At 31.7% G+C, this 11,927-nt stretch overlaps 1 protein-coding gene across 1 annotated transcript in view; it reads left to right on the top strand.

Moving 5' to 3' along the window:
* Positions 1-7,959, top strand: part of LOTGIDRAFT_124931 (hypothetical protein) — a gene marked incomplete at both ends in the record, with an annotated part of 23,426 nt that extends 15,467 nt beyond the window's left edge. Inside the window, 10 exons of the mRNA XM_009061423.1 lie at positions 309-505; positions 957-1,059; positions 1,447-1,548; positions 2,003-2,077; positions 2,509-2,628; positions 3,037-3,162; positions 3,478-3,525; positions 6,529-6,635; positions 7,522-7,631; positions 7,823-7,959. Coding sequence (XP_009059671.1) covers positions 309-505; positions 957-1,059; positions 1,447-1,548; positions 2,003-2,077; positions 2,509-2,628; positions 3,037-3,162; positions 3,478-3,525; positions 6,529-6,635; positions 7,522-7,631; positions 7,823-7,959 — 1,125 coding nt within the window. The remainder of the gene's footprint in view (positions 1-308; positions 506-956; positions 1,060-1,446; positions 1,549-2,002; positions 2,078-2,508; positions 2,629-3,036; positions 3,163-3,477; positions 3,526-6,528; positions 6,636-7,521; positions 7,632-7,822) is intronic.
* Between the last annotated feature and the right edge of the window lie 3,968 nt (positions 7,960-11,927).

The following is an 11,927-nucleotide window of genomic DNA, read 5'->3' as shown; positions in this document are numbered from 1 at the left end:
AATACCTTGGCATGTGAAGATGCTGAGGATGGTGAGTTGAAGAACAAAAGTTGAGTTGACAAATCCAGTTGTAGAGTGGCTTCAGGTATTCCAGAAGTGGATGCATGCCTTACTTAGTTATGAATATACCTTAAAGAAACAGATTCTCTTTATACAAATAGTATTCAGAAGTACTAGAAATGTACAAAAATCTCTAAAACTAAGAATTTCACTTTCTATTTCTATATATGTCTTTTCTATATATGACAGTTTCTCAAGAAAAGACGAGTTGTTATTTTCCAGTTTAACTAATTCTATTTTAATTTCAGGGTTTAATGAATTCTGTGAGTGATATGAAGGATGTAGGCTGGTTACAAGTGAAGGTATTTAAAGCTCAAGGTTTGAAGGCAGCTGATTTTGGAGGTTTAAGTGATCCGTTCTGTGTTTTAGAAGTAGTAAATAGTCGATTACAGACACAGACTGAATATAAAACATTGAACCCGGACTGGAATAAAGTCTTTACATTGTAAGTAAAATATATCACAATTTCCCACCAATTCTATTCTATATAGCTCTGAGACAGGTGCTCTAGCAAGTATATGTATTAATTTGGGGTAGTAACATCATAATTTTGTTTGTTTGTACAGCTTTTTTTAATCTACCATAAAGAGTGACATTTTATTTCTGGCCATAAGTGTGCCGATACCACATCCGTATATCATGTCTGAGAAATGAGCAAAGCCAGATTTGTCAGATTCTGCAACAATATGTTTTAATATTTCTATATTTTCTACAAATGAAAGACTTGATAGACTAGATATTTTATATGAAATTATTTAACACTGAAAATATTTTATTATTGTAGCTTTGTTACAAATTTTACGAGTTGACACTTCGTCTTCTTGTGACATCAACTTTTACTTTCTTTTTATACCATATCTATGCATTTTTTTGATCAATGATTTTATTAATTTCAGCAATATTAAAGACATCCATTCAATATTAGATATAACTATCTATGATGAAGATCGAGATAAAAAGGTGGAATTCCTGGGTAAAATCTCCATTCCATTACTAAAGGTAATTGATTTGTATTAAACTTTAGTTTAAGAACTATATTATAGATTTACTAGTCTAATGCTGTGAGCACATGAACGGTTTTCGTTGGCAGATTAGATTCTTGTCAAAAGTTTCACCGACCAGCTGTGGGCACACGAGGAGACGAAAATCTCCATTCTCGTTTGGATGATGACGATCTGTATTGCAGACTATAAAATAATCGGCTCAGACACACCATTAGAATTTAGATAAAGATGATGTGTCTGATGTCAATTGTCAATTCTGATTGGATAATGAAACTAGATGTTAGTGTTCGACCAATCAGATTGAGCCTTATAATTTGATTTAATTTTTTTGTTACCTTTTAACTATTATTTGTATTTTTCTGTATTTTTCTGTATTTTTCAGATTAAAGTAGGTGAAAGAAGATGGTACACTTTAAAAGATAAAAAATTAATTCATCGTACAAAAGGTGCCATTTTACTAGAGATGGACTTTGTCTTTAATCATGTAAGTTTTTACTTTTAAACCTGTAATTAATTACTCAAAACATTTTATTTAGAAAACCTAGGAGACGAAAGGTATATTTTTTCTGATCTCCCGATTAATGTCATGTGGCATATATGATTGATAGATATTGTAACTAAGAAGGGTCCATGGGTAGCCCAGGGCCCATTCACATCATCTAAAATTTTTAGGGGTGGGGGAGTAAATATTTCTTAGGGCCCCTCCCTTAACTACAGGCCTGAACCCAAGATTATATAAATGTTTTACAAGGTCATGACTACATAAACTTTTGTTATATTTTTGGCAAATGTCATAATGTCACAGCTCAAGACTACTACTGATAAAATTGTAATCAAGATTATGTATATTAAAACAGAACCTTGTAACATAAAGGTACTCAGAGCTTCGCCCTCTGTAATCAAGGTTATTGTGATATAATAAATTTGATATTTTACAGGTCAAGGCAGCTATTAGAACTGTGAATCCAAAGGAAGAGAAATATATTCAAGTTGATCAAAAGTTTAAAATATCGGTAAGTTTATAGTTTATAATTTATTATACTTACTACGCTGGTAATATTTTTGGAGGGACTAAAACTTTTAACATCTATCTGAAACAATTGCTGTTTTTATTAGTTATGTGTGGAAAGTTACTATTTGACCTTGTGATATTTTTGTTTTTTGTTTAAGCCCTTTAAATACTATCACATAATCTACCGGCCAATTCATCACTTGATATCAAAATACTAGAGCAGGTGTGAAAGCAGCCATTACTAAGTGATGTCACAAAATGTTAAAATACTTGGAATTCAGGGTATATGACGTTTTATTTCTCACACTCAAAGTTCAAAGGATTGAAATTTGTCAGATTTTGTTTTGACCTTTCTTTTTGTGTAAAAATATATGTTTATATATGTTATAAATCTAGAATGAAAATATTAACTGTATATTAATTTTATTGTAGATATTGAAGCGAAATATAGATCGAGTGAGTCAGATAGCCCAGGGTATGGTGGAAGGAGGTGTGTTTTTAAATAGTTGCTTTGAATGGGAGTCCAAACCTCGCAGTATTATTGCCTTTATTGTAAGTATTAATTAAAGATTATTCTAAGGGATTAGGGGAGATAACTCAGTGAGGATTAAAGTCAGAGTTAGCACATTTTGTTTATCTGCCTAGAGTACTATATTAACATATTTGAATATAGCATAGTCGGTTAGAGCGTTTGTTCTTAACGTGACGTCAAATGCTTGGTTACGTCGAGCAAATGGCGGCCGTGGGTTCCCATCTGGATGGGCTTGTGAAAGTCCGATGACCTTGAATAAGTCATCTTCATTCATAGTTCCAGTCGACCCAGTTGTAAATGGGTACGGATAATCCGGGAAAGATCAATACCAAGAGGTTTGGCCATGGACCAGCTGACCAGTATTATCCTTGTAAATATATTTGTTTCTTTCTTTTCTCTCTATAATTATGTATATTTATATTTTTCAGGTATTTTTAGTAGTAGTATGGATATTTGAACCGTATATGATACCAATCTCTCTATTAATAGTCTTTCTTAAAAATCTTATCATTGCTCAGATACTTGGTGCTTTCAAAAAGGAACCAGTCGAAGATGTAAGTAGAGATTTTAGTCCTGTACTGCACAAGTCTATAAAGATCCATTTACATAGCGGGTATGTTAATCTAAAGGATAGTGAGGAGGCTCATCAGTTCCATTTGGAAGAATTTCCCTTGTCCCTGAGTTTAAAAAATTAAATTTGGATACACCAACTTTAAAAAAAGCCCTCATTGCAAACAGCATGGCATTGGTAACCCTCTTTCTGTCTATTTGAATGAAGTCTAGTGTTTTTTTTATTCAAATCTGTCGAACCTATCTATATGAGTAATCATTTGAGGAAAATTGTAGTTTTTCTCATAAAATAATTTCAGGATTATGATGATGAGGAAGATGAAGATGATGATGATGATAAAGATAAGGTAATTAATGATTTTAATTAATTAGTCGTTAATTAGACAGTAAAGAAGAGTCTTGGGATAATCACAGAGCACTGGCTTAAGAGTCTGACTTTCAGAAGGGCTAAGATATTGGAGAGGAGTCCAGGTACAGACACCGGGTGCAGTCTGGGTTGGACTACAGGACTGTTGTTTTATCTGTATTTACCAGTCTGATTGGAGCTCTGACATGACAGACTGCAATTTAAATCTTTGGGACATTTCTTATGCAAGTTTATTAGGTTTCATCCATTTTCCTTGCAAAAATTGGTACAAGATCTTAGCTTACATGTTAAAATGTCCATTTGGGAACTTCTAAAATCAGCATCCTTGTGGATCCTCAATCAAACTTACTTGCAATCAGAGTTTTCTAATCTTAGCAGACGACAATCCAACTTGCTTCCGACTGAGCTATTTCACAACTGAGCTATTCCACTGTCCTAACAGATGACAATCTAGCTCACTATTGACTGAGCTATTCCACTGTCATAGCAGACGGCAATCTAACTTGCTATTGACAGAACTATTCCACTGTCCTAGCAGACGACAATCTAGCTCACTATCAACTGAACTATTCCACTGTCCTAGCAGACGACAATCTAGCTCACTATCGACTGAACTATTCCACTGTCCTAGCAGACGACAATCTAGCTCACTATCAACTGAACTATTCCACTGTCCTAGCAGACGACAATCTAACTTGCTATTAACAGAACTATTCAACTGTCCTAACAGACGACAATCTAGCTCACTATCGACTGAACTATTCCACTGTCCTAGCAGACGACAATCTAATTTGCTATTGACAGAACTATCCCACTGTCACAAGATGAGGTCAGAAGAGAAGGAATAACATGGTTTGTTAAATCAAAAGGTTCATCATTTGAAGAATATCAACTCGCAATATATACTGAAAAAGAAAATGATTTAAAAAAAAACTGGAGGTATATGTAAGGCCTTTGCAATAATTGCGGGAACTGCAGACGTCTGATTGAAAATTGGAATAGTGCAAATTGATGCTATCAGTATCCCTGGTGCACGTAAAATAATTAAAAACCCATTTAAGTCAATGCATGTTCATTTGAAAAATGACATATACAAATATTCTTGTACATTGCAATGATCCGAAAAACTTATCTATGGAATTCAACTTTATTTTTATTTTGTCTTCAAACTTTCAATAACTTTTCAGAAAAAGGTAAAATTTTCTAAGGTGGCAGATAGCAGGAAAATTTATAATAACTTTTTACCTTATTCCTCCATTCATTCATTGTTTCATGATGCCATCTAAAAAAATTTCTTCTCTTCACAACTTTTTCAAGATTTTTATTTCATTAAACTAGAAGTCAAGGCTTTCAACTGAGTTTAAATTGCATAATAGTTTCTTTAGATTTTAACATATTTGTCAGTGGCTCAACTAAATGAGTGGAGAAATGTTTTTTTAATCATATTATGCTCTCCTGCATTCTGAGACCCCTCTGTCAAGTATTTTTTTCCTTGGGTGGGAACCCTTTAGGGGTGAGGGCCCTTGGACTTGTTTCACCCAGTCCCTATGGAAGTTGAGCCAGTGCCATATGTTAGAGAAGGAGCAACAAGTTTGTCAGCTTTTTGGAGATCCTCTGAGCTTCAATATTTGTTTTGGTTGAAAATCAAATTATATGAGTCATGTTGGGTCATGCATCTGTCCCCCATTGCCCAGTGTCATCCAACATACTCAATCTTACCACTATTACCTGTTACAATAATATTTACTGAATTTATTAAATAGAATTTTAGATTTTTGGTATTTGGTGTGTTTCTAATAGAATTTTTCTTTCTCTTATAACAATCAAATTTAGTTGTTATATCAAAGAACCAACAATAACTTGTTCATTGACTTAAAAAACTAATTACCTTGCAAATATTAGCATGTCAGATAACTAAGAATTGGCACTATCAGAAAATGTTGCAAATGAATGTAAATAATAAAATATAAATATTGTAAATAAAGGCAACAATTTGTTCAAATCAATTTGAATTTTTTCATCCATTAATCCAATTTCTTATAAATTCTAATTTTATTTTTTAAATCCACCAATCAGATCTCTGAGATGAAGGTACGTTAAAAACGAACGAGGGTTTTAAAGTTTTAATTAATTCCTTGATCCTAATCTAACACTTTTTTTTATCTTCTTAAAATAAGGTTTTCACAAACATTATTTGTTTTTTTACCTGTCTTAATACCAACGGAATACCTGTAAAAACTTTTCTCCTTTTTGTTAACAAACATGCATTTTATATTTCTTTTAATTTTTTTTAGAACATTTTTCCAAACTTTGAATTGTTACCCATGAGCGGCTTACCATGTTGAGTACAATTTGGGACAAACTATATTTTTATTAATGATGCCATTTTTACCTCAAATACAAAATTTGATTTCTATAATTCTTCATATTTTTGGAATTATAACTCCTACCTTCTTGTTTTGGTGAATTTTGGTAAAATTTATTTTTTTCTTATTAATATTATAACCTTGTTATAAAATTTCCTGGATAAAACTGTATACAGTATTTGAAGCTGTGAATTGTTTTGTTTATTTTGTTAAGAGTCAAGGTCCCATGTTATAGTACATGTGGTGTTATTTTTATACTGTGTTTATTGAATAGCCTAACATGTTTTTGATGAATTTTTTTTAACCTTTATGGTACTATTTAGAAGAACCTTGTTGACATTTAAACAACCCTAGAATACTAATAGGATTGGAAAAACTCCATTTAAAGCATCCCCCATGGGACTAGAAATTTGGCTAACACTAGAGAGCCCTGAATATGGCAGTTCATCTGATGACAACAAGTGTAAATTGTGTTGAAATGTTATGTACTTTGTTATTAAAGAAGTTTGTTATAACATAATATATTTCCTTGTGTTTTTTGTTAGATCTGCTCTCTGCTTCTAAATGTCGTTCAAATCTTATTTTATGGCATAAGACGTTATTTCTATAAATTGCAGGAAGAGAAGAAGAGTTTTAAAGAGAAGCTCCAGGCGATACAAGAAGTTTGTCTTCAAGTACAGAACGGAATGGATATGGTGGCTTCAATGGGAGAACGTGTTAAAAAGTAAGTTGAATTGACGAACAGAACTTATTTATCATTCAATTAATACTTTTATCACACAACAGTTTTTTTCCCAGGTTCATAACATGAGAAACACAGTCAATATTTGTACCAACTGTTGAAAATTTGTTATAATGAATATTTTATTGATAAAAAAATGACTTTGGTAACAGACTTTTAAGTATATAAACTAATGCCTTAACTATTTCATTGAAACAGGGCATGCTACTCCATTTAGAACAATACATTTCACTCAATGACTGGATTTTACTATTTTTGGAAAGTCTACACAGTTAAAATTATTTGTCAATCATGCAGTACTGAATGTAGTGCAAGCTCCTGATCCTGATGTGACTCTGCAACTGTGCTTACCTTTTTAAAGAGTTCACATAGGTTATATAGTATCTACATCTTTATCCATTGTAATCAACTGTCAATAATTATTTCTCTATTTTGTGTTTTCAGCACGTTTAACTGGACAGTGCCGTGGTGGGCGTATATGGCTGTGGTCCACTATCTTTATCTATTGTAATCAACTGTCAATAATTATTTCTCTATTTTGTGTTTTCAGCACGTTTAACTGGACAGTGCCGTGGTGGGCGTATATGGCTGTGGTCCACTATCTTTATCTATAGTAATCAACTGTCACTAATTAATTCTCTATTTTGTGTTTTCAGCACGTTTAACTGGACAGTGCCGTGGTGGGCGTATATGGCTGTGGTCCACTATCTTTATCTATAGTAATCAACTGTCACTAATTATTTCTCTATTTTGTGTTTTCAGCACGTTTAACTGGACAGTGCCGTGGTGGGCGTATATGGCTGTGGTCCACTATCTTTATCCATTGTAATCAACTGTCAATAATTATTTCTCTATTTTGTGTTTTCAGCACGTTTAACTGGACAGTGCCGTGGTTGTCAGCGTTAGCTAGTATAGCGTTAACACTAGGTGTTATAGTGTTATATTATATTCCTATTAGACTGCTCATCATGGCTTGGGGTAAGTACTTTGTAACTTATCACACCCCTTCGTACTATCGGTGAATCCTGTAAAAAACTGTAGATAATGTGCAAATAAGCACCCTGTTCTGAAGAAAAAATCATGTTGATTGCATTAGCTGATCAAGATCCAACCCTTGGTGATGTAATTAAATTAACATTTGATCATACAAATCAAACATTTTATTTCAGGAATCAACAAATTCACGAAGAAATTACGAAAACCTGATGCCATACCAAATAATGAATTGTTAGATTTCTTATCTCGCGTGCCGTCTGATAGTGAATTAGTGAGTTCTTCATTTAATATTTTTTGTTATCAAAATTAATAGATACAGATAATAGACTCAGGCCCCGTGTGCTATGTACTGATGATGTAAAGAATAGGCTGATGCTACTGTCCTGGCAAAATTTCTCGTATTACACACTTTATGATCAGGGGCCTTCTTCTCGTTAACTTCACAAAGATAGAATTTAGATTCTACTAGATATATTAATCTGATTGGATAATAAAACTAAATTTAAAATCAATTTTAGTGATTGACCAATCAACTGCCCAGGAGCAATAGATGTACCTCTGTTAAAAATTTCTGATAATGGCCTCTAAAGTTTTAAATAATTTATTTTAGATTCAGTATCGAGACCTACGTCCAGATATGACCACGCTTCAAGTTTCCAAAAAGAAGAGAGCGTAAAGGGGAGGTAACTTTTGTCTAGTCCATGACCTTGTGGACAAAGGTCAATCCAAACCTCAAAACAGACATATCAAATATGAATGTGCGTGCAAGTTTTTGTGCATTTTGTGTTTTGAGGAGGAGAAATGGCATTGAAATTTTTGCCAAATTTTACTTTTTGATATTTTTAAGTGCCTTTAATGCTCAACGTGCAAGATTTTTTTTTTGTCAATTTTCAGTTTTCATTGTTTATAGCATCACTTGCTTATTTATTTGTTTTTGAGTGAAATCCGCTAACAAACTTCACCAAAAAATTGGGTGAAATTTGTTTCTAGTCATTTTTCATTATCGCTGTATCTCAGGAAAAATACAACTTATTCATTTTTTCATGTAAAAAATCCAAAATCATTCAGCAAATTAACCTTCATTGGACCATCTTCTCAATACACTAGCTCAAGTTGTCCAAAAATTGATGACGGTTTGCTCAAAATTCATATGACATTGGTTTTGATTATCTAATTAATTAAAGAAACAGATGAAATAATTATAAAATATTATTCAATAATTCATCTTTTCAGTTTTAAAAATCTGAGATCCAGCTTTAATTGTAAAATGACTATATTTTCAGCTTTAAGCATTGACTTTAAGATTTATTTAGTTTTTGCATTTTTTACGTATTTTCAATTTAAAGGAAATATCTGCATATCCTTTTTATTTTATTTTGTATTATTAAGTAGAGTGTAGAAGAGTTTTACTAGAAACCCCCGAGGGAAGAGAGTTAGATATTTTAGTTTCGTATGAGTGACATTTTAGATTGAGAAATTTCAGAGAATGAATCAAAAAAGAAAGATTTTTCTTGAAATTTGTGTCTGATTTTAAAATTGGAAAATGGTAGAAAAAGAAATGAAAGAAACACTCAAGCACTGTATTGATTAAAGTTTATTATTTAGACAAAGATGGTCTTAGATCGTTTCTAAGTATTTATGATTATTTGTTTTAGATTTTTTTGAAGTTATATTGATGCAGATATTTCCCAAATTCGTACCTTTTGAATTTTTTCTGAAAGAAAATTTCGAACAAAAAGGTATGAAATTGTAGTGGGAAAATGCCTTCCATTTGTTGTGTTCTTGTTGTCAAATTTCAGAACTGCTGAGATCTTAAAACTGTAAATTTCTGTGTTCGTCTGTTCACGTGTAGAACCTTCTCGTCCTTCATGTGATTCTTTCTCTGTGTGTGAACGTGTTCATCTAATCATGAAATGATTTGTGAAAACGTGTGTTCGAATTCAACCCCTTAGTGCAATGATTTTTTTGCTTCCATTGTTTTTTTTTGCATTTTCATATTTTTGGTGATGGGAGGATATATTTTTTAATTTTATCATTATTTAAAGCTTGGGTCTTAATTTTGAAAACTTGACTGAAAAAAACCTTAAGATTGTTAAAAATACTGTAATCTGATAGGTTTAGTGATTGACCAATCAGATGACTGGAACACTAAGATAATATTAAGTTAAGTTTTGAAGAATAAGGCCCATGCATGTTATATTTGATATTTTGTGAGCTTTCCATTCTTGTTGAATTTTTTTTCATAGCTTTAAGCATTCCATTATCAATTATTAATTATGCAAAATTGTGTATTGAGAAATGGAAACTTTGTTTATCGCTAGCAAAACTGTCTTCTATCATTATAAGAATTTATCAGTGCAGAATATACAGCAATTGAAAACTACGTTTGTGATACGTAATTTACATCACAGTTTTGGTCCTTTGGACAGTGTTAGGACTCATATATGGTGCACTTCTTTTGCGCTATGAAAGTAACGTAACAGTTTTGGTCTTTTGCAAAGTATTCGCACTTCTTTTACGCTATGAAATTTATTAAACAATGTTAGTCTTTAACAAATGGACTCAAAGAAAGGTTTTATTTCTCAATTTAGATTATGAAGTTCATTTTTGTCATCAATTCAGTTTTTGAATTCGCAGTTAATTATATATTCGAGGCCTTATTTAAGTTAGCTCAATCATTGTTTAAGAATTGTGATGGGAATCCGAGGTCTGTCAAGGGTAACGCAGAATTAGAAATTCTGAGGCTTATGATCACAGGAAGAGAGTAATGTGATCTGAAAGACCTAGGTTCGATTGTTGTTATTTATTAATGGATGTAAAATTGTACATGGATTTTGAAACTGTGATTTGTAAAATATTTTATCTGACATCATATCATTTTATATCTTTCTAATATTTCTGTACATTTGTAAATACTCGATCATCCTCCATTTTACTTGTTACATTCTCACGTTTCAATTTTTTAACATTTTAATTTGTTTTTCATAAAAACAATATCTTATTCATGATTGTGAAGAATTCAGGAATAAAACTTTGTTTATTGAAAATTAGATTTAATAAATTTGTAAGTATTAGGGGTGAGAGACAACACTGGGCCGACTCTCAAAAGCACTGGCAGAGGCATCAATATTCTTAAGTGTGATGAATTCTAGGAAGTGATAGGAATTTTTGAGACGAAGAATCCTGTATTTGACCTGTGACCCTTCTATCATGTCCCCTCTATTATTTTTATTTATTTATTTTGAAAATTTTTTTTTTGGAATACAGCTGAATATGTGAATAATATTATTTTTTTTAAATTGTGGACCAAACTTTAGTATACAATATTCCACCTTGAAATTCATCATTGATATAAACGTCTATATTCATCATTCTATATACCATCTTCAAAATTTCAAGCTATTAGGAATTGATATCTTATACCTTGATTGCAATAGCAACCTTTCTGGTATTATTGAATCCAGCAATTTGATTGGATTGGATTGTACGTCAGTGAATACAGCCAATCAGAATCCTCAACAGATACTCTGTAAAAATGGCTGACATGATTTGAAAGAAGGTGGTTATTGGAGTCAAGGTATAAGTTGAAGGTCGTAATAGTTTGACTTTGTGAATATGTTTTAAACCTAATTTAAGCGAGCGTGATTATTTCATTGATATATTTATTCTATATCCACCATTTTAAATTAGGAATGAAATTGTACTATTCTGCTGAATGAGAATATATCTTCATTATTTTAATAGCCCTGCATTCGGTTCAATCGTTTTGAAAAATTGTTTTGTCTAAGACCATCAAAATGTGACATTGCAGGGCAGAACATTTTTGATTTTTAAAATGGCATTTAAAATCATCTTTATATCTTCATAATTCGACATTTATTTCAAAATGCGTTTAGTAATCCTATAATATTTCAAGTTTAGAATATGATTCACATCATCCAAAAAACCATAAATTGTTTAGTATTCATTTATTTTGTTTAAGTATTCTTTTTAAGTTTCTGACATATTTGACGCATTTATTTGAGTTTTTTCCACATTTTTAACCAAAATAGTTTACAAACACCAGATTTTTTACTATTTTGTTATGCACCATTTAGAAATGGAAAAGGGTTTTTTGTTTTTAACGTTTATTATTTTATCAATTTTGTGTTTCAAATGGCAAATTTATTCTGACATTTTTCATACATTCCATCTGTTTAAAATTATATTATTCCCAAAGCAATACTTTTTTATTTGAGGCTAGAAATAGTGAAGTCAGTCAAAGAAATCTATACACAT

The sequence above is a fragment of the Lottia gigantea genome (genome assembly GCF_000327385.1).
Source record: "Lottia gigantea unplaced genomic scaffold LOTGIsca_48, whole genome shotgun sequence".
NCBI classification, from domain to species: domain Eukaryota; kingdom Metazoa; phylum Mollusca; class Gastropoda; family Lottiidae; genus Lottia; species Lottia gigantea.
This window is presented reverse-complemented; position numbering and strand designations above follow the sequence as displayed.